At 46.1% G+C, this 22,975-nt stretch overlaps 2 protein-coding genes across 4 annotated transcripts in view; both read left to right on the plus strand.

The window, feature by feature from the left end:
• Nucleotides 1-899: 899 nt before the first annotated feature.
• The window catches only part of GLB1 (galactosidase beta 1), an 83,160-nt gene continuing 61,084 nt past the window's right edge, over nucleotides 900-22,975 (plus strand). Inside the window, exon 1 of one of the 2 annotated variants that reach the window (XM_045798300.2) lies at nucleotides 900-1,034. In XM_045798300.2, coding sequence (XP_045654256.1) covers nucleotides 957-1,034 — 78 coding nt within the window. In that variant the 5' untranslated portion in view covers nucleotides 900-956. Of the gene's footprint in view, nucleotides 1,035-1,203; nucleotides 1,329-22,975 lie in introns of those variants that run through there. The other variant, XM_087870064.1, reaches the window with a different exon arrangement.
• On the plus strand, nucleotides 910-14,784 carry TMPPE (transmembrane protein with metallophosphoesterase domain). 2 transcript variants are annotated; one of them, XM_045798302.2, is made up of 2 exons: nucleotides 910-1,034; nucleotides 3,258-14,784. In XM_045798302.2, exon 2 carries the CDS (start codon nucleotides 3,367-3,369, stop codon nucleotides 4,708-4,710), a length of 1,344 nt encoding a protein of 447 aa, XP_045654258.1. In that variant the 5' UTR covers nucleotides 910-1,034; nucleotides 3,258-3,366; the 3' UTR covers nucleotides 4,711-14,784. The 2 variants fall into 2 exon arrangements, with proteins under 2 accessions (XP_045654258.1, XP_045654257.1); XM_045798301.2 differs by lacking the exon at nucleotides 910-1,034 and adding an exon at nucleotides 1,247-1,328.

Raw genomic sequence — 22,975 nt, forward strand, 5'->3', positions numbered from 1 at the left:
TGAAACTCTTGCAGTGTCAGTGAAGGGAAGTGGGATTTTCAGAGCTCCTGGGGAACCACCCAGGAAAAGATTCTGTTAACTGAGGCTGCAGAGACTTTTTCTTCCCAAGTGTAAAAAGATATAATACTATTTCACTCCCATTTGACAGATTCCCAGCATTGCAAGGATGCTGGGAGACTCATGTGCAAAAATTGAAAGGTGGGAGGTGTTGCTTCTCTTACCTCTCAAAACCCAACCGTGAAGTAGGAATTCTGCAAACCCAGGTGTTTTGCAGGTTGGTAATCAAAATTGATTTTGTCATAGTTAAACCATACCTCTAAAACTAGCACAGTAGTTCTCAAATTTAAGCACGCGCTGGAATAACCTGGAACATTTGGAAAAATGCAGATTTCTGAACCTCATTCGTAGAGTTTCTGATTGAGTGTTTCTGGGTGATGCCCTGGAACTTTCATTTCTGACAAGTACCAGGTATACAGTTGGTCCAGGGGCCACACTTCGCGGACTGCTGGATTAGTTTTGCGGACAGTCCGGGACGCAGAGCTAGCATTCCATCTCCTTCACTTAGGTGTATCTGGTCTCAACTTCCCCTTCTGTCCTCTCAAAGCAGCACGGGAGCAAGGAGACCCTTGTTAAAGTCCAACCCCGGGGCGCGTTATCAAGCTGCTGAAAGTCAGGCCTCCTGATTGCCTGTCCAAAGGGTCCCTCCCGGAGGCAGCTGCCCGCAAAACCCAGATAACACTGTCCCGGAGTCACGCGACCGCCCGGGGCCCACAGGTTCGCCCAGGCCCCTCCCCTCTCCCGCCCGCGGCTCTGCGGTGGCGGGGCGGAGCGAGGGGCGGAGCAGGCGTGGGGCCGCTTGCGGGGCCGGTGAGGGGCGGCGCCAGGCCCCGGGTCCTCAGTCAAGTGACGCGGAGCGGCTGGCCCGCGCGCCGACTGCGGAGCGGAGAGGCTGGAGAATGGACTTGCGGGGGGTTGTTCGCATTCTCTTACTACTGCTGGTGCCGCTGCTGCTGGCTTCTGCGCGCGGCCTGAGCGTAAGTCCACAGGACCCCGCGCGGAGGTGCAGTAATAGGGCGCAGGCTGGCGGGGGACCGGGCTGGGGCTGCGGCCACCCGGAGTCCTGGAGGGCGTGGACCTGGGACCCCGGAGTGCGCCCCGGCAGGCAGGCAGCTGGAGGAGCGCAGGCAGTGGACCGGCCCTCCCGTCGGGGGCGGGCCGGGCGGGGCGCGCGTCCTTCCCGGTAAGCTCTGTCGCTCGCGTGCTCAGCCCCGGTCGCCCCTTTCGCTTGGACGCACTTCCCCGTTGGTGCAAGGACGGGGTGAGAGAAGGTGCGCCCAAACCTTTCCAGCTTTGCAGTTTTCCGGGAGGGGGATTCCAGGGAGCCCGCGGCTTTGGAGGGCGCCTTGGGCTGTGGCTTGAGGCGCCCTCCCTTGCCCAGTTCGGGCGCTGCGGAGCGCTCCGGAAGGAGAAAATGGGGTCAGGAGAGGCCCCCGCGATGGGAACGTTGGATTGATTTTCTTCGAGGTGTTCTCTTTTCAAACATCTCGTCCCTTTCTCGCCACTCCCTGCTGCTTACTTTTTTGGCTTGGATTTTCCCGATCTTCAGGGTTTGGGGGTGCAGGCCAAGGGTGGGCAAGAGATAGGCTGCAGGTGGCAGCCGGCGTTGTTGGAGGGAGGTCGGGCGGAGCAAATAGGTGAGGTGGTGGGGGAGTGCAAGATTGGCGGGAGCGGGACAGCCTCAGTTATCTAGTCAGAGCTAAAGCACGGGCCCGAGGGGCCTCCAGACCGCTGCCTGGGGAGGTCAGCGTCACAGTCGCGGAAAGATGGGGGCGGGGGAGGGGCGGGCAGGTAATTGAAATGGGCACCTGCCCTTTTGCACGTTTAGCGAACTGACTGTGGTTCCCCCCGAGTTTGGGTGGGCTGATGCTAGGGCGCGTTTTCAGTAGAAGGAAGGGAAATTTGGGCCCGTTTACTTGTAAATTGCATCCCTTGATAAAAGGCTTTCCGTAAGTGCTTAGTCAGAGAAAAGTCATACATTTATCTAAAATCGAGGTTGAAAATTTTAAGTAGTTGAAAAACAGCTGCTGAAAATAGTTTAATTTGGGGTTCTAGGGAAAGTCACCTCAAATTGAGTGTTTGCTAACTTCTGTCTACCTCGTCTCTGGCTTCCCTGCCCCATTGTGTGTGTGTGTGTGTGTGTGTGTGTGTGTGTGTGTGTGTGTGTGTGTAGGAGCCCTCGGGTGAGAGCTACCCAGCTGTGAGAACCACTGGCCAGGGTGGAGTTGGGAAACTGTTGCAGGGAACAATGGCAGAGAAGATGGGGGGGGGGGGTGGCGGCAGATCTTAACCAATATCTGGGAGGGTCGTGGGAGGAGTGAGATCAGGGCTTATGGATGAGGAGCTGGTGGAAAGGACAGCCCCCTGGAAAACGGGTGAGGTGCAGCACCATCCAGCAGGGTGGTACCCAGAGCCTACACAGGAAGGCCAGCTTCACCCCAGGAATTCTTACGTCAGGGGTCTAGGTGTCCTTCCTGGGCCTGGAGCTTCAGAAAGATACCAGCAAACTAGCTTTCCATGATTTCCTTGTTTACACATATATAGAACAGCGGTTCTCAGACTTTAACTGTCCTAGATATTAAAATAGAAAAGTTTAAAATATTTATTAATTTATTTAAGAAATAATAATTCATTATATGTTAACAAACTATATCTTTTGAAAAATAACAATATTTCTCCCCAAACCTTGGGGGAAGAGTGGCACTGTTTTACATTTTTGCAAACTTCTTTTGCGCCTGTCATAATAGATGATAGTTGGGTCCATTCAGTCTTGCCATATCACATGTCATGGAGCCTCTGGAAAACTCCACTGTACACTCATGAGAGAATGAGAATGCAAAAGGCAGTTATAGCTTAGTATTATTATGAACATAATTTTGAGTAAATGTACCTCCTGAAAGGGTCTCCCTGGACCATACTTTGAGAACCGCTAATTTAGAGTAACTTTTTTTATTATTTAAAAAGAAGTCCATATGCTTTGTGGAAAAACTTTTTAAAAAACTATAAGTAAAAAAATGAAAACTGCCCATCATGTTACAATCCGCTATGTTTGTATTTCAATAATAAAGTGTAGCAACCAACTGGTATTTGAGTGGCTTGGATTCAAGGCGGGTTGAGTAGATGTGAGTGGCCGTCAGGTTTTGAATGGGGACAAGGAAGCTCTAATATCCCACAAAGCTGACGCCGGTTCCTGGTTGCAGGCGGAGCTGACCTGGAAACCTCTCCTTGGCCACTGTCCTTTCTAAGGAACTCACCTTCCAGAGCCTGCCCACACACAACTGGCAGGGGACCCTCTTAGGAGCAGAGAAAATGGCGATCTTCAGGCAGCTGTCCTTGGGTGCAAAGGCTGCCCTGGCTGCTGGCACTGTCTTCGTGTCCATGATTGTGTCCCGCTCCTATCTGGCGGGGAGCCTTGAGCTCAGGGCCTGGCGTTGGCTGTTCCGCCTGCAGCTTGCCCTGTTTGCCAACTCGCTCATGCTCATTGGCTCCCTCTACATCTGGCGTAGCGCAGTCAGCAACCTCAGCCACTCCCCAGTCGCAGAGTCTGCCTGTTTTCAGCTTTGGAAGATGGCTGTTGTAGCATTTCTGGCCCTGGCCCATTCCAGTTTCTTCACCATGCTCTTTTTAGTGGCCGAGGAGCCCTATCTCTTTTCCTTGGCAGCCTACTCTTGCCTTGGGGCATACATCATCATGGTCTTCTTCCTCTGTACCCTCAGTGGCATGGAGCAGGCCTACCAGCTCTTGGCCTGGCACAGTGGTAGGGTCGTGGGCAGCCTTGACAAGACAAGGAAGCTGGCGGTCAGGCCGGCCCTGGCAGTGGCAGTGACCGCTGTGCTCAGCGTGGTTGGGCTCCTGAACGCCGCCCAGCCCCCAGCCGTGAAAACCGTGGAGGTGCCCATTCATCAGCTGCCTCCCTCGATGGACAGGCTCAAGGTCGTGCTCCTCTCAGACATTCACTTGGGCCCCACGGTGGGCAGGACCAAGATGGAGATGTTCGTGAGGATGGTGAATGGGCTGGACCCAGATGTCACTGTGATCGTGGGTGACCTCTGCGATTCAGAAGCCTCTGTCCTCCGCACCGCTGTAGCTCCTCTGGGCCGGCTGCACTCACGCCTCGGCACCTACTTCGTCACGGGGAATCACGAGTACTACACGTCAGACGTCAGCAACTGGTTTGCGCTTCTGGAATCCCTGAACGTCAAGCCCCTTCACAACGAGAATGTGAAGATTTCGGCCACGGGGGCCCAGCACGGGGGTGGTGAGGATGAGGACTGGATCTGCTTGGCTGGGGTAGACGACATCGAAGCAGACATCCTGCACTACTCCGGCCACGGCATGGATCTCGTCAAGGCCCTGGGGGGCTGCAGCCCTGACCACACCACTGTCTTGCTAGCTCACCAGCCACTGGCTGCCAAGAGAGCCCTGCAGGCTCGGCCAGATATCAACCTGATTCTTTCTGGACACACGCATGCTGGGCAAATCTTCCCCTTGAACGTGGCGGCCTATCTCTTGAACCCCTTCTTCGCTGGCCTCTACCAAGTGGCCCAGACTACATTTGTATATGTCAGCCCAGGCACAGCCTACTATGGGATACCCATGAGATTGGGTAGCAGGGCGGAGATTACGGAGCTCATCCTGCAGCGGGCTCCCTGAACCCGGCCCTGCCTCCTATGCCTCTTCAGTGCCCTTGCCCTTCACCATCCATCCCTCCTTACGGCGGGTTTCCTGCTTTCCCCCTCCAGCCTCTCCTGCCAAGCCCTGCCAATACACGCTTGGTCACAAGCCTGGCTTGAACAGTGATTTGTGCTGGGGCTGCCTGGCAAGTCTAGGCTGGTGGACTCTGCAGAAGGCCAGTTACTTTTTTATACGTATCTGGGAGGCCACTCAAGTCACATATATAAGAACGAGCAACTATTTCCCAGATGATGTGGAGGAAGCTCTCCTTCTCTGCAGAGCTCACAAGGCTGAACTGAAACATGGGGTTGCTTGAAAGGGATACCTCTAGAAAGCAGAACAGAGAGGAACACTGGAATTTTTAAACCCTCTTTAGGACTTAGGCGGTTTCCAGGATCATTGATCCAGAGCTTTCTGGGGAAGGGGCAGCATTGCTGGGTAATCTGGGAGAACAGGCAAGAGGGAGGTCCCTCTGGCTGCTGGAGAAGAATGTTTCCTTTTCCCTCTTGGTTCTGTCAGAGTCACCTTTATTGAGGGCATCAGCCAAACCCACAGGGACACCGGGCTCAGGCTGTTCCAGGCCTGGAGTGCTGCTATTTTGTTGCCTGTGCTCTTGGGGATCGGGGGCGGGGTGGGGTGGAAAGAAACAGGAGCACAGTGGGGGGCGTTGGTAATAGTACTGCTGCTTAGGAATTCGGAGGGGGTTTGCTTCCCTGGTCTCCTTTCATTCAACACTTGGGTGAGGTAATTAGGGTAGGCTACTTTGGCCTCCTTGAAGGTGAGAAAACTGAGGCAGGGAGAAGCAGGGCGCTGGCAACATGACAGGGTATATAGGAGGCTCTTGGCCAGAAGCCGGGTCTTCCGCCTCCCTGTCCACAGTCTGATGCTTAAGGAGCACTACCCGTGACAAGTGAGTGTAGGACTCAAACACATGCAACTGTGCAAAGAGAATGAACAGGGCTCCAGAACCTGATGGTCTCTCAGGGCCTGGAAGGAGGTTGGCTCCTTTCAGCGTATGATGTCTGTAACGTTGGAAGAAGAGTAGAGAAAGTGGAGCCCTCCCACCCCCCCAGGTTTGGGTCATGTGTTTTATGAGAAACTGAGGTTCATTCTCTATCGGGAAGTTGGGTTGCATGGGGAAGTGGCGGGGCTTTGTGCTCTAGCAGGGCCTCGAGACCTTCCCTCCCCCTGGCCCCTGGCTGTGGAATGCCGGGACTGTCTTCCCTGCTGGGTGACTTCCACGCCAACACCCACCACTCCACCCCTCACCCTGTCCTGACCCCATCAGTGTTGTCCTAGGGCTCTGGCCATAGAACCATAGCACCATGCTGCTGGGCTCTGGACCCTCTGGAGTGACCTTACCCCATTGGGCAAGCCTCTTGTGCCAGAGGCAAGAGACCCTTCAGCCTAGGGTAGCAATCAATAAGCTGTCCTGTTGGAAAAGGCCTCATTGAGAAGCCTGGGGACCTGGGCTCAGCATTGACTTTTTTGTAATTGAGAGTCTTTCTCCAACGGGGAACAAAAACACCACTCTGCCTGGAGAAGCTCACCGTGCTGCTCATGGGTCAGGTAGCGCCGGCAGATGACTTGACCTCACTGAGCCTCGGTTTCCCTCACCCGAAAATGAGGATAATTCTATCTACCTCAAGATTGTTTCATGGGGCTGGTATTAAGACGTGGAGTAAGGTACATGTGGCCCAATCCCACAGGAAGCGCTTGGGGGTGGTAATATTTAAACATCACATGGGGCACGCTAGGTTGCTGTGCTGGGCACAGGTGCCCAGAGAATTTATGGTGGCAGACCTGGGCGATGCTGCCTGCAGCCAGGTCCAGTGACCTGTTAAAGCAGCAGCTGCTGGGGGTCTGCTTTCCTTGGCTTGTGCTACAGTATCCTTGTGTCCCTGGCCAGAGGGAGTTTCTTCATTTTCCTCCTGTCTTCCTGGTGTATAACAGAATCCTAGGTGATCCCGGAGACCACCTTTCTTGTTTGCAGGCAGTTGAGGTATTGACAGCAAGCTTTCCAGGCAAATTTAAAATCTGTCTTTGAGTTGAGATTTCAGTGGTTTCTTTATTTTGTATCCCCTTGTGCTTCATCGTCCTTGCAGCCAGAAGTAAGTTTGCAGAACAACTTATTCAGAACTGAAGAAAGGAACCCTGGCTTTTCTTTTAATACATTTTGCAGATGGTGGGATTACAGGGAGGTGAAGTGCTTCACCCGGGGCGGCGGCCCAGCTCCCGCACTCCGACTCCTTCCTCCATGGCTCTGGCCACCCCTCACGTGCCTCACGAGGACTGCTCTTCCAAACCCTCTCCGTTCCTTGTGACCGGACCCCATTTTTTGGGTCATTCCAGTTGACTTTCCAGTTCCCATTTGTTTCGATCTCACCAGACTGTTCTCATTGGTGCCATTTGTCGTCCAGCCTGAGGTGCAGCTGGTGGTGGTTGACGTGCCTATCTTTTTGGATCTTTTCCATCAGTGTTCTGAGTGTCATGAAATTAGCTTCCTTACTTTTTCATCTTGCATCTTTGTCTCTTCTTTCTCCTGAAGGCCATCATTTTGCAGTCTTGTGTACCCTTCGTCCTGTTCTGAAGTCCTTGCTTGACTGATTTCTTTCTACTCCCGGCAGTGAGACAGGTCCATCCTATGTGTCTCAGGAATACTGAGCAGCGTCTGCTCATGCATGGTTTATATCCCATGGTGAGGTTGACTTGTTCCCAGCAGAGATTCCTCCGTTCCTGTGCAGATGTGGCCCTGGCAGGCCGCTCTCCACGTCACCCTTTGCACCTGTTCCCTGTTCCTCACTCACTTACCTTCGTTGTTTTGCTTGTTTATGGCTGGGGAAGGTGATGAGGAACATTTCTGAAGCTTGAAAATTCTTTCAATTTCCTTTTAGTTTCTTTTTTTAAAATTTGTTAAACACAAGTTAAAATGAAATGTAATGCTTTTTAAAAATTAACAATAGCATGTGAAATATACTATTGTTATAAAATCTCAATAAACTAATGCTGTGTCATCCTTTCCAAACATCCAGCCATCCTTTTCTCCCCTTATTTTGTTTTAGACTTTATTGTGAAAAAGTAAAAATATTCACAAAGTAGAGAGAACAGTATACTGAATCCCCAGGTTTATCATGCAGCTTCAATAATTATGACTGTCTTGCTGTACGTTCTCATGTACCACTGCCCACTACTCTTTTTTCTTTTTTGGCTGGAATATGTTAAACCAAATTGTAGAAAGCATAACTTTAGACGCACCTGGGTGGCTCAGTCAGTTGAGCATCCAATTCTTGATTTCAGCTCAGGTCGTGATCTCAGGGTCCTGAGATCGAGCCCCACGTCAGGCTCTACGCTCATGCTTGAGATTCTCTCCCCCTCTCCTTCTGCTCCTCCCCCCCATGTGCACACGTTCTCTCTCTCTCTCTGTCTCTCAAATAAATAAATAAATAAAATCTTTTTTTTAAAAAGCACATCCGTAATGTCATTGTATCCAATAAAGGTAATAGTAATTCTTTAATATTATTTAATACCAAGTTAGGAGGTCTGGGGCTGAAGCTAGGTCTCCTACCTCTCAATAAAAGTGTGTTTTTCCCCTGACTCATGGTTAAGTAGTTGTATCTGAGTACAGGATTGAATGAAAGTAACTGTGCAGAGAATTCATGTTCCGTTTTTCCTGATTATGTCAATTGTCTTTTTCTTTTTATTGTGATAAAAAACAAACAAACAGGTAGTGTAAAACACCATCTTAATGATTTTTAGGTGTGCAGTTCGATAGTGTTAAGTATATTCACATTGTCATGAACCCCACCCATGAAACAGTAACTCCTCTTTCCCCCTCCCTGCTGGCAACCACCATCTCTGGGTACCTCATATAAGTGGAATCAAACATTACTTGTCTTTTTGTGACTGGCTTATTTCACTTAGCATCACATCTTCAGTGTTCATCCATGTTGCAGTATGACAAGACTTCCTTTTTAAGGCTGAATAATATTCCATTATATATATATATCCTACATTTTGTTCCATTCATCCATCAGTGGACATATGGGGTGTTTCCACCTCTTGTCTGCTGTGAATAGTGCTTCTATGAACATGGGTGTGTATATATGTCTTCGAAGTCCTGAATTCTGTTCTTTTGTTTTGTTTTGTTTTGTTTTTTTTTTAAAGATTTTATTTATTTATTCGACAGAGATAGAGACAGCCAGCGAGAGAGGGAACACAAGCAGGGGGAGTGGGAGAGGAAGAAGCAGGCTCCTTGCGGAGGAGCCTGATGTGGGGCTCGATCCCGTAACGCCAGGATCACGCCCTGAGCCGAAGGCAGACGCTTAACCGCTGTGCCACCCAGGCGCCCCTGAATTCTGTTCTTTTGGATACATACCCAGAAATGGGATTGTTGGATCATATGTTAGTTCCATTTTTCCTTTTTTGCAGAACCTCCCTACTATTTTCCATAGCAGTTGCACCATTTTACACACCCATCAGTGCACAAGAGCTCTGTTTCTCTACATTTCCACCAAAACTTGTTCGTTCGTTCGTTCTTTCTTTCTTTCTTTCTTTCTTTCTTTCTTTCTTTTTTTGCTAATGTTGTGAGGTGATAATGTGGTTTTGATTTGCATTTCTCTGATGATTAGTGATGTTGAGCATCTTTTCCTATGCTTATTAGCTATTAGCCTATCATCTTTGGAGAAATGTCCGTTCAGGTCTTTTGCCTATTTAAAAATCAGGTTATTTGATTTTTGTTGTTACCGAGTTATAGGAGGTCTTTATATATTCTGGATATTAACCCCTTAGCAGGTATATGATTTGCAAATATTTTCTCCCATTCCAAAATTGACTTTTCACTCTGTTGATTGTGTCCCTTCATGCACAAAAGTTTTTAAGTTTGATGTCTTATTTGTCTATTTTCATTTTTGTTGCCTGTGCTTTGGTGTCATATCCAAAAAATAATTACTAAATCCAATGTTAAAGCTTTTCCCCTTTGTTTCCTTCTAGGAGCTTTATAGTTTGGGGTCTTATGTGTAGGTCTTTGATCCATTTTGAGTTAATTTTTGTATATGGTGTAAGGTAAGGGTCCACCTTCATTCCTTTGCATGTGGATATCCCATTTCCCCAGCATCATTTCTTGAGGAGACTGTCCATTCCCTGTTGAGTTGTCTGAGGGTCCTTGTTGAAAACCATTTGAGCATATGTGTGAGGGTTTATCTCTGGCCTCTCCACTCTATTCCATTGATCTATTTCTCTGTTTTTGTTTTTAAAGATTTTATTTATTTGAGAGAGAGAGAAAGAGCATACGTGGGGTGGGGGAGGGGCAGAGGGAGAGGGAGAAGCAGACTCCTTGCTGAGCAAGGAGCCCAACATGGGGCTCAATCCCAGGACTCAAGATCATGACCTGAGCCAAACGCAGACGCTTAACTGACTGAATCATCTAGGCGCCCCTGTTTGTCTGTTTTTATGCCAGTATTGCACCATATTGATTACTGTAGCTTTGTAATATTTTTTGGAATCAGGAAGTGTCAGTCTTCCAACTTTATTCTTTTTCAAAATTGTTTTGGCTACTTGAGGTTCCTTGAAATTCCATATGAATTTTTCTATTTCTGCAAAAAAATGCAGTGGAGTTTTGCTAGAGATTGCATTGAATCTATAGATCCCATTGGTTAGAATGGACATCTTAATACTCAGTCTTCTGTGAACACAGGATATCTTTCCATTTATTTATTTTTTTTAGCAGTGTTTTGTAGTTTTCAGTGTATGAGTCTCACCTCCTTGGTTAGGTTTATTAAGTATTTTATTCTTTTTGATGCCATTGTAAATGGAACTGTTTTCTTAATTTCCTTTTCAGATTGTTTATTGTCACTGTATAGAAATGCAGCTGATTTTTATATGTTGATTTTGTATTCTGCAATTTTACTGAATTTGTTTATTAGTCATGACAATTTTGTGTGTGGGGGGGGTACATGGAATCTTTTCTTTCTTTTTCTTGCCTTGTTGCTCTGGCTAAGACTTCCAATACTCTGTTGAATAGAAGTGGTAAGAGCAAGCATTCTTGCCTTGTTTCTGATCATAGAGGAAAAACTTGTGGTCTTTCTTCATTGAGTATGATGTTAACTGTGGACTCTCATATATGGCCTTTATTACGTTGAAGTGATTTCCTTCTATTCCTAGTTTGTTGAGTATTTTGTTGTTGAAATGGTGTCGAATCTTGCCAAATCTGTTTCTGCCTCAATTAAGATGATCATGTGGTTTTTGTCCCTTATTCTGTTAATCTGGTGTATTACATTGATTGATTTTCATATGTTGAACCATCCTTGCTTTACAGGAATAAATCTCGCTTGGTCATGGTGTACAGTCCCTTTAATATGTTGTTAAATTCAATTTGCTCGTACTTGTTGAGGATATTTGCATCAATATTCATCAGAAATATTGGTCTATAGTTTTCTTGTTGTGTCTTGTCTTGAGTAGGTATTAAGGTAATGTTAGCCTCATAGAATGAGTTTAGAAGCCTTTCTCTGATTTTTTGGAAAAGTTTCAAGAAAATTGGTGTTAATTCTTCTTTAAATGTTTGGTAGAATTCTCTAATGAAGCCATCTGGCCCTGGGTTTTCTTTGTGATTTTCAGCTACTGATTCAATTTTCTTTCTAGTTATTGGTCTCCTCAGATTTTGTTTCTTCTTGATTCAGTCTTGGTAGGTTGTATGTTTCTAGGAATTTTTTCATTTGTTCTAGATTACCCAGTTTGTTGGCATACAGTTGTTCATAGTAGTATCTTATAATCTTGTCTATTTCTGTGGCATCAGTCGTATTATCTCCTCTTTCATTTCTGATTTGAGTTATTTGAGTCTTCTTTCATAGTTCATCTAACTAAAGATTTGTCAATTTTGTTGATCTTTTTAAAAAAAGCAATTCTCAGTTTCATTGATTTTTTTTTTCCTGTTGTTTTTTTGTTCTGTCTTTCATTTATCTCTGCTCTGATTTTTATTATTTCCTTCTTTCTGCTAGCTTTGGGTTTAGTTTGTTCTTTGGTTTCTTGAGGAATTATGTCTCTTTATAGTCCTTTTGCTTGAATCAGAATCTAAAAACAAGACCCATATACTGTATATGATATATTTCTTAAATCTCTCTAAGTCTATAAAACATCCTCCCCTCTTTATGTCATTTATTTGTTCAAGTTATCTGAATATTATATCTTGGTATTTCCTACATTTTGGAATTGTGGTGGTTAACGTGTTGTACTGTCCCTCATATTGTCTGTGAACTGGTAGAGCTAGAGATCTATAAAAGGTACAGCTAGAGGCTGGATAGATTCAGGTTCAACTGTTTTTCTTTTTTGGGCAGGAAGACTTCATTGATTTCAATGATGATAAGACTGACTTACGGGTCCAGTGTCAAATATTATCATTTCTTCTGTGTTTACTAACTGTGGTTCTTCTACAAAGAACTCTCCTCATCAGGGGCGCCTGGGTGGCACAGGCGTTAAGCGTCTGCCTTCGGCTCAGGGCGTGATCCCAGTGTTCTGGGATCGAGCCCCACATCAGGCTCTTCTGCTGGGAGCCTGCTTCTTCCTCTCCCACTCCCCCTGCTGTGTTCCCTCTCTCGCTGGCTGTCTCTCTTTGTCAAATAAATAAATAAAATCTTTAAAAAAAAAAAAAAAAAGAAGAAGAACTCTCCTCATCAATTGGTTACTCTGAAAAGGACTATAACAAAGGCAAGACAGATGCTAGACTCTTCCCCTTTATTCATCAACTGTCAGAATAAAGAGTTGTGCCCCCAGCAAACTCCAAGGATGTCCAATAAGCTCTTCTTTGGGGTAGGAGGGAATATCATGAATTTGGCTCTTTTCATGTGTCTGATGTGTTTCAGTCCACTGAAGTGATAAATCTTTTTTTTTTTTAAGATTTATTTATTTATTTGAGAGAGAGGGAACAGAGGGAGATTTAGAGGGAGAAGCAGACACCCTGCTGAGCAGAGCCCAAAGCCGGGCTTGATCCCAGGACCCTGAGATCATGACCTGAGCTGAAGGCAGACAGTTAACTGACTGAGCCACCTAGGCACCCCTGAGTGATAAATCTTTTGATGCTCAGAATCTCCCACCTTTGGCCGGTTGGAGCCAAATTGCTTCTTTATCATTTTGTTGTGACCGCAATGGTTTTTAATAGTTTTAGGCTTATTTTGTACATATTCTGCCCTAGACTTGGACTAAGTAATTTCTTGAAGGAGCTCTGGTTCCTTTTCGTGGGGAATGTTTAGAGACCATAATTTAAGTGCTAGAGGAGCTAAGTGTTACTAGCTATTGTCATTTCTAAGCTGTTTCAGTGGCTGTTGCTAGGAAATACATATTTTTTTAGAAAGAAAAAAAATTGTTAGTTATATTAGTATTTCCAGTTGAAATAGCAGATTATGAGCTTTTTAAAAAAATAAACTTTATTTTTTAGAGCAGTTTTAGTTTCATAGCAAAGTTGAATGGAAGGTACAGAGATTTCTCACAGAACCCTGATTATAGGGTTTTTACTTAATTTTCTCTGATTTTATGTTTGTTTCTGTTTTACACTGAAATTTTTGGTTCCTAACAACTAATGCAATTACTTATTTACTTTATCCTACTTACATATATTATGGATTCAAAATAGCAATAAAATATTATTACTAGGATGAAATCTACTGGATGCAGTTTTGTTTGTTCATTTGTTTTACCTGAATGCAGTTTAAGATATATTTCTATCCTTAGGCTAGATACCGTCAAAATACTATTTCAAATTCACTTGAAATGATTCTTTCCTGTGTGGAAAGAAAGTTAGGTCTGATTTTAACTTTTGAGAATTGTTTTATAATTTTAAAACTTATTTTTATTTTTTTTAGACTATGTACTTTCCTTTTCTCTGAGCTGAGGAGGCAGAATTAAATCTGTAACTGCCTGTGAATCCTGGAGGATTGGGAGCTGGTCCCGAGCTGTGTTCATTTCTCCTCCATTCAGCCATTTTCCTTCCTCTTCATTGTAATGTGTGCTCCGTTGTAATTTATACTCTTCAGCCACTGTCTTTTGGAATGCTGGACAAAAATCATTCTGGAACAAGACAGGCATAAATAAATAACAACACTGATAAAAATAGAATGCATGAGCCATAGCAGGTCATCCACAACTTCCCCCAGAGCCATATCGATTGTCACCATTCCCTGTGGCTGTTTTGCTTCTTCAGCTTGTCTGATGTCTGGTGCTTCCGTGACACTGGATGTTTGAAAGGCTCCTAACTCTGACACAATCAAAGTGTGTTGTATAGTCATCTGAAATACCCCTCTGTCTTCCTCTTCTGTGAGCTGAGGGATCTGGGAAACCCAGGTGTATAAACACCTTTCCATCCCTATCTTCTCCACTCCCGGTAATCCCTTGTCCCTCAGCCCTAGGGCACGAGCAGCCTGGGAGGGTTGGGTCTCTGCCACTCTGGAGCTGAGCAGCTCATGGTCAGGAATTCTCCAGGCTCTTGCGCCTCCGGGGTGAGCGAAAGGGCATACAGGGTGCCGGGGATGCGGATCCTTTGAGTAGGTGCTTTACCAGAGACACACTGAAGGGCTTGAAGATGTAGTGTCTTCATATGGTCAACATAACCCCTAACTTGTGATGCCCCTGAGCTCCTTTTATTTCTTTGTTCTAGGAGAGGATGTGCGTAAAGTAATGTTAATATAATGATTTTTAGTCCTGCGTATTAGGAAACCTGGGGAATGTTCACCTTACCTGGTGACATAAATATTGGTATTATGTTTGGTTTTCTTAAAGAAACGCTTATTTACCACTGAAATAATTTAAACGAAAGAAAGGACTTTAAAAATGTTACATAGGACAGTATTAGGTCTCTGCTGTGTAATTGGTTCAAGGGTATTTTGTTTGTACTGCTGTCTTTTTTCTCCAATATTATTTGCGTTATGTACCCAGGGGTCTTGGGAAGGTGTGTGCTTTGCCTTGCTTGCAATTGCTTTTTCTTTTATAAGTTTCTGTGACCTCACGCATTGTAAACACTGATGCTACCACACTCCTGCACATTTGAAATAAAACTGTGGCTCTTCAGTATTCCGTTCCCGTGCCAATTAATTTAGAAGGGGTGGAAGCTGCCCACCGGTCAAATTTTAAGTTGTTTGTATTTTGGGGGAATATGCTCTGAAAGCAGGTGCCCTCTTCCCTTCTCCCCCGACATTTCTCAATTACCTTACTTCTTCTTCTTCTTATTATTATTATTATAATTCTTCATTATGTTATGTTGGTCACCATACAGTACATCAATTACCTTACTTCTGACAGAGGTCCCACAGCTCAGAGATACTGAGGAGGCTGGCCCTTTTAGGCGGGATCCTCTCAGGTCCTTCAATGTGGAGAGGGGTCACATTGGAGACCCGAGGCGGATTTTCCCTATTGACCTTGGCTGTGACAGTCACCATTTGGAAGCTGTCTCTTAGGTCATGCTGCTTCTGTGGCCATCCCTGTCACTCCACTCTGTGCTGCTTTTCCAAGCCTCAGTTTCAGAGACTTGTCCAAAAAACATGATGTTGTTTATCTATCAGACCAGTGTGACAGCCCATGGGATGTGCTGATGACCAGGGTCTCTCATGGGAGAGAGTGAGGCAGTTAGGGGGGCCCTGGGACAAGAGAGAGAATGTGTACTGCTATCCTGCCCGCTTACAAACAAACTGCTTTTGATCCTTTCTGCTGATGGTTTTGAAAAGAGTAGAACATTAGCCACAGACCAAACGTCAGGGGCTGCATTGACTGCTCCGGTTATAATACTGCACCCACACGGCAGGTGCCGCTTGGGTTTCCCCTTGGCTCAGTTAGTAGCCCACCATCATGCACCATGATCTGTCTGCTTTTTGCAGGGGCGCACATGTGATAGGAATAGGGATATGATGAGAATGTTTTGTGAGTCTGTGGAACGGATATGAGGATCTGCCGTTCTGGGAGGAATTGTGGGCTTGCTTCAGATTTATCTTGGGTCGAGGTGGGGAGTGGGCACTTCCCCGATTTCCACTTGGCTCTTCCCTCCATAATGCCTCTGACTGACGGTGTGGGTTCTGGGGGCTAAGTAAAACCATCCCAGTTTGTAGTCAGGACCAGGGAAATCACCATAGGACAGGCCCTCTGACTTGTTGGACCCACATAGAAAGACCTGGGCCGTGGCTTCCTTTCTCCCCAGTCTCCTAAAGAGCAGTGAATGCCATCACATTTCAGAATACCCTGGTATGTCAGCTCAGGTGTATCCAACCAACCCCAGAGGGTCTGGGGGGCCATTTTCCTGAGGACGCAGGTGCCCGAGTCCTATTGGGAAAGGATTAGGGGACTATTCATTGTGTGTACTGGAGTGGCATCACAGGGTTCTTCCTCAAGGGATCCGTCTAACCCTCTCTTCAGTCAATTGGCTGTTTGTTGGAGAGGCTGCCCCAGAGCTGGGAACTGGAGGAAGGAATCAGAATTTTCCATTGCAGTGGCTGACATCAGCCTGTTGCTCATGAGTTCTTGATTTTTTTTTCCTTGTTAGACACGTCAGGCAGCACCCTTGCTGGTTACCCAATCATCCCACCCACTGGAAATGCTGTGGTTTATGAGGCTTTGCCTGAGATCGCCACTGGTCGACACACCCTGGTTGCACTCTGGCCTAGCTGGTCGTTGTGGTGGTTATGTGGTCCCTCTCTGGTTATGCCAGAGTCTCGTCATTCTTAGTGCCACAGCAGCATTTTCTGTCATCCCTCACTTACAGAGGACAGCCTCACTGGGCTTCTGGAGGTTGCCGGGGCCCTCCTCAGTAGTGCACTCCTTCCTGAAGGGAGTGTTCTCTGGCCTGTCCTGGGGATATAGTCGGGTGGTGGGTTGTCTGGTCACCATTTTTACATTCCCATCTCTTTGAGACATCTCACACATCCCTCGGGATGCCAAGCTCATCCCGGCATCTCCACCTCGTTCCCCATAGGCCAGCATCATGCCCAGGTTCCAGGGAAGTGGGTTCCAACAGCATCGGAACTGGGTTAAGATACCTTTATCAAGGTGGTAACTCACAGGTCATGGGAAAGTGCACTGTGTCCGTAAACTTCCCTCTAGCCGGCCTTACATTCTGCCCCTCAAGGTCCTCTCCCAGTGTACCCACATGGTTAACTCCTGAGCCTTACCCTTCTGGCTGGAGACATAGTCTCTTTAAATATGGCCACAGAAACTTCCGGCATCACAGAATGCCTGGAGAGGATGTTGATCCCATCAGGCAATCTTTCTTCAAAGCTTCCAAATCTGTTAATAAAAATCAGCCAACTTCACAATCCTTGTAATTACCAGTACCTACCACCACCCACCCCATTCCAGGGGTAGAGCTAATGTCGATGCCAACTCCTCCACTTCCACCTGTACCTCCTCTTGGTCCTGACTACAAACTGGGATGGTTTTACTTAACAGCCCCCAGAACGCACACCGTCAGTCAGAGGCATTATGGAGGGAAGAGCCAAGTGGAAATCGTGGAAGTGCCCACTCCCCACCTCGACCCAAGTCCAGCACAGATGAGGACCTTAGAATTCGTATTTGCATAATGTGGGGTATCACCACCCACTTTAACACCACGGTAGGGTTCTTGTTGCTGTTTGATGGAAATGAGAAATCCAGGTATAGCTTCACAGCCTGAGGGTCTGCTGTGTAGGCCGATCCTGGTACCCACTGTCTTAATTTGGGTTCTTTTAGAAGCAAAACGTGAAACAAGGGCTTGAGTGCGGGTGATCTGAGAAGTGATCCAAGAATGCAGGCACAAGGCAGAGGTGGCAAGAAGCAGAAGTCTGTATGTGGATGTATCATGGTTCTCGCTGTGGGCAGTAGGGCCAGGATTCTGCCAGGATCTCCTGCAAGGTACACAGAGCATCTCCAGCATTGTCTGCCTAAAAGATGCAGCTGTCCACCCCCATTGGTTGAGGGTTGGCCCGAGGGGCATGGGCACCCCAGCACTCCTGGATCCTGGGGCGAGCAGGTTCCTTTGGTGGGGCAGGAAGGCACAAATTCCCAGGGTGTGGGTCTGAGCTGAGACACTGTCAGAACAGAGCATACTGAGCTCACACGACTGTCCATAAGGGCTGCAGCTGACATAGGTACGCTTTAAAAAACACTTCTCAACCTTCTCTTTTTACTCTTTATGTATCAAAGATCTTTCTGCAAGGTCAAGAGCATCTCATTAGTCTCAGGAGCTACATAATACTTTATGGTGTGTATGTGCATATGCATACATTCATGTACAATGCCCTTACCATAGAAACCATAATTTATTTCATCAGTCCACTTTTTTAAAAATATTTATTTATTTATTTATTTATATATAGACAGTGCGCTTGTGTGCCTGTGCATGCATAAGCAGGGGGAGGGGCGGGGGGAGAGGGAGAGAATCTTAAGCAGACTCCCCACTGAGCATGGAGCGTGGTGCAGGGCTCGATCTCATGATCCTGAGATCATGGCCTGAGCCGAAATCAGGAGTCCGTCGCTCAACCCACTGTGCCAAACAGGCACCCCTCATCAGTCCACTTTTTTTTTTTTTAAGATTTTATTTTATTTATTTGACAGAGAGAGAGGCAGCGAGAGAGGGAACACAACAGGGGGAGTGGGAGAGGGAGAGGCAGGCTTCCGGCCGAGCTGGGAGCTAGATGCGGGACCCTGGGATCATGACCTGAGCCGAAGGCAGATGCTGAACAACTAAGCCACCCAGACACCCCCATCAGTTTAAGTCTGTACAGCATGATGTTGTGATTTACATATATTGTGAAATCACCACAGTATGTTCAGCTAGTGTCAGTCTTCTCATATAGATACAATGGAAAGCAAAGAAAGAAAAAAAGAAGAAAAGGAAAAAAGTTTTTTCCTTGCGATAAGGACTTGTAGGATTTACCCTCCTTTTTTTTTTTTTTTTTTTTAAGATTTTATTTATTTATGAGGGGTTCCTAGGTGGCTCAGTCACTTAAGCGGCTGCCTTCAGCTCAGGTGATGATCTCAGGGTCCTGGGATTGAGCTCTGCACCAGGCTCCCTTCTCATCGAGGAGTCTGCTTCTTCCTCTCCCCCTGCTCATGTGCATGCTCTCTCTCTCTCTCAAATAAATAAAATCTTAAAAAAAAGATTTTATTTATTTATGAGAGGGGGCAAGGAGCAGAGGGAGAGGGACAAGCAGACCCCATGCCAAGTGCCAAGCCTTACAGGGCTCAATCCCAGAACCCTGAGATCACAACCTGAGCGAAACCAAGAGTTGGACACTCAACTGACTGAGCCACCCAGGTGCCCCAAGGATTTATCCTCTTCACAACTTTCTTATACATCACACAGCAGTGTTAACTGTGGTTAACCATGTTGTACATTTCATCTCTAGTGCTTATTTATCTTTTAGCTGGAAGTTTGTACCTTTTGAATACCTTTCTTCAATCCCCCTTCTTTATTTGTGTCAACATTTTATTAGGAAACATGTTCACACATAGAGTTGAAAGAATTTTATACTCACCATCCAGATTCTACCATTAACATATTACTATCGATCTATGCCCCCATCCACCCATCAATCCATCTTCTTTTTTGGATGTGTTCCAAAGTAAGTGGCAGGCATCGGTGTGCTTTCCCCTCCAAGCATGTCCTCTATCATTAATTAGAGGTGAAAATTTCTTTGTAGCTCTGTTTCCCCCTAAGGTAAACTTTACATACAATGCAATATACAAATCTCAAGGGCACCCTTTGATGAGTATTGAGAAATGCACACACCTGTATAATCTGAAACCCGTATTCAGCTAGATTACCATTACCATTAGAAGAAGGCTCCCTCATGTTTCTTACCAAGCAATATGTGCCTCGCCACCCCCCCCCAAGACAACAACTACTCTGATTTTTTTCCCACCGTAGATCAGATTGCCTGTTCTAGAGCCCCCATATAAAGGGGCTCATACAGTATGAACCTTTTGCATTGGGCTTCTTTCACTCAGCATGACAATTTTGATGCTTATCCATATCATTGGCAGCACCAATGGTTCTGTTTTATTGCTGAGAGGTATTCTATCGTATGACCACACCAAACTTTGCACATTGTTTCTCCTGTTGATGGACATTTGCTTACTTCCAGTTTTAGACAATTATGAATGAAGCTACTGTGAACATTTCTTACAAGTCTTTTCATGAACGTATGGTTTTGTTTTTCTTACAACCAAGAAAAAGGCTTTATTTTGAGGTACAACTTGGTTTAAACAGTGTTGCAATTAAAACAAATACACGAATGAACAAAGAGAGAATACCATGTGTCTATATCCAGCTTCAACAGTGATCAGCTTTGCTGTGTGCCTCTGCTCTTTTGTTTGCTCTTTTTCTTTTTCATCTGTAGTAACCTCAGAAGTTGTGTCATTCCACTCATAGAAACGTCTGTCTGTATCTCTAACTGATGAGAACTTTTTTTTTCTGTTGTGCAATCAGCATGCCATTGTTTACCCAACAGAATGAACAGTAATTCTTTTAATTCCACCTAATGCCTGGTCTCTGTTCAGATGTTCCCTGTCTCAACATGGGGGTTTTTTTGCAGTTCATGAGAATCAGGATCCAAACCAGGTTCCCATGTTGCATTAGGGTCATTATGCCTCTTAAACTCTCTTTTATTTTCTAACAATACTCTCTTTATTTTGTTTGATTTTAATGCCATCAATCTGTTGGAGCAGCTCTATCATTGGACTTCGAGAATGTCCTACCCGTTGGATTTGGCATATTTTGCTTGCTTGAGCTATCCGTAGACTAAGGTTTGGTTGAGTGCAAGTTCATTAATGAGGACGGCTTCTAGGTGGGGCTCTGCTTCCTGTTGAATCACAACATGAGGGACCTAACGTCTGCTTGTTCCAGTGTTAAGAGGCTGACATTGAGCAGAGGAGCCATGTACATGTAACTCACAGGTGTTAATATCCACGCAGTCTTTAATTTCCCCCACTTGAGGCCTCTTTTAAGTCTGTCTCTCTTTTTTTAAACGCCCCCAATTTTTCCACCTGAGACTGTGGGAGCCTCTTCAGGTTAGCCCCTGTGTCCTACATCCAACCACCCCCTGGTCCTGTGGGTTCCACCTCCTGTCCGCTGCCTACCTCACTGCTGCCACCAAGGGCCATGACTCTGTTTCCTTTTCGCCACTTCAGGAAAAGGCCAGAGTGTCTGACATTTGAAACCGCATGTTTTCACGTGGTCTTCTGTGTAAGTTGCTCTCCGCAGCTCTTGGCATAAAGCCCAGGCCCACGAATGTGGACGTCAGGGCACATTTGGTCTGGTCCATTTTTGCGTCAGCTCCCTGCCGTGCGCTGTCTGTACTGACGTTCTAGGGCTCCTTCTCTGCACCCCACACACTGTCTCCTCCTGTGCCCTTTGCCTCGCCCAGCTCCTCCTCACCCTGGGGCTTAGCTCAGACCAGAAGTTCCCAACCCTGGCTGTACCTGACATCATCATCTGGGCAGTTTTAAGAAATGCCGATGCCTCCACTCAAGATCAATTAAAATCTGAACGTCTGGGGGTGAGGCCTGAGTTTGCTATCTTTAAAAGTTTGCACAGGTGATTCTGATGTGTGGCCAAGGTTGAGAGCCAGACTTCCTCCATCTGGGAAATTTGTCCTCATGCCCCACTCCCGGGTTACATGCCCTTTATCACCACTGCAGCATTCTGCTCTAACCCTGACCCCAGCTTTACTGAGGTATAATTGATACTAATACTGTGTAACTTACTGTGCAGCATCATGGTGTTGTCCTTACTTTGTCTGGTCTCACGATGCTGACACCCGGTCTGTTCCATGTGACATGGAAGCTTCATGTAGAATCATTTCTACATGTATGTATGTATACATATACATGTATATGTATATATTTGGCTGTGGCCACATCTATGTGGCTCCCTCTGATATTACTCAGCACATAGTAGGTGATTGGTAATACTTGTAATTGGACGATAGGGAGATATTTGGACTGGATTCTGGGATTGTTTGAATGCAGGGGTGGTGCTCCGCTGAGTGGGACAAAAGCCAGAGTCCATTGTCTGCTAAGATCATGTCTCAGCAACCTCCTCTGCTCCTCTGAGCCCCTTCCCCTAGACGAGTGGGCTACAGACAGCCCTCTGCATTTCCCAGTGGCTTACCCCCTTTCTACCTGTCCAAGGAATTTCCCCATCTCATACACCACCTCTGAACTCACAGAATGTGGAGGAAACCCTTTTTTGGCACCTAATCTTATATGTGCTGTGAAAATGTTTTTGAAATCATTGGGGCAACTGGTATAAGAAGTAACTTTTAGGGGCGCCTGGGTGGCACAGCGGTTGGGCGTTTGCCTTTGGCTCAGGGCGTGATCCCGGCGTTGTGGGATCGAGCCCCACATCAGGCTCCTCCGCTGTGAGCCTGCTTCTTCCTCTCCCACTCCCCCTGCTTGTGTTCCCTCTCTCGCTGGCTCTCTCTATCTCTGTCGAATAAATAAATAAAATCTTTAAAAAAAAAAAAAGAAGTAACTTTTATATTTTTCGTTTCTTCAGGAGTTTCTCGCCTTTGAATGAGAGTTAAAGCCTTGTTTACGAGAAGAACAAAGTGGTATTAGATTGGTGCTCTGGCCCTTTTTTTAGAAATGATTCTTACATTATTTATTTATTTATTTATTTATGGTTAGCTTTATTGAAGTGAACTCACATACAGTATAGCTTTCCATTTGCCCCTGAGCGATCTACTCTGTGTTGTTTAAGTTTCCATCACAATGCTTTAACTCCCTAGTTGGATTTCAGACCAGGTGTGATCTAGGACTTACGCTCTTAGAGTTGCTTCCAGATATGGCTTCAAGGGAAGCCTCCAAAGCTGTCATGGACTGTGGTGCTGCTATGAAAAAAAGCTTTTTTTAAAAAAAGCCTAAAGTTGGGGTGCCTGGGTGGCTCAGTCATTAAGCGTCTGCCTTCAGCTAAGGGCGTGATCCTGGCGTTATGGGATCGAGCCCCACGTCAGGCTCCTCCGCTGGAAGCCTGCTTCTTCCTCTCCCACTCCCCCTGCTTGTGTTCCCTCTCTCGCTGGCTGTCTATCTCTGTGAAATAAAAAATAAAATCTTTTTAAAAAATTTAAAAAAAATAAAAATAAATTTAAAAAAGCCTAAAGCTGCACAAGGAATCTTACCAGCAATGGAGGAAAGCAATTAACCGGTTTCTCCATTGGCACCTGTGACCCCTCGCTGCCTTTTTGCATCCACCAGAGGGCAGTGTTCTATTCTACCTAACCTTCGGCTTCCCTTTCAA

This window comes from Ursus americanus, chromosome 20 (assembly GCF_024610735.1).
Source record: "Ursus americanus isolate L20-20 chromosome 20, mUrsAme1.1.p, whole genome shotgun sequence".
NCBI classification, from domain to species: Eukaryota; Metazoa; Chordata; class Mammalia; order Carnivora; family Ursidae; genus Ursus; species Ursus americanus.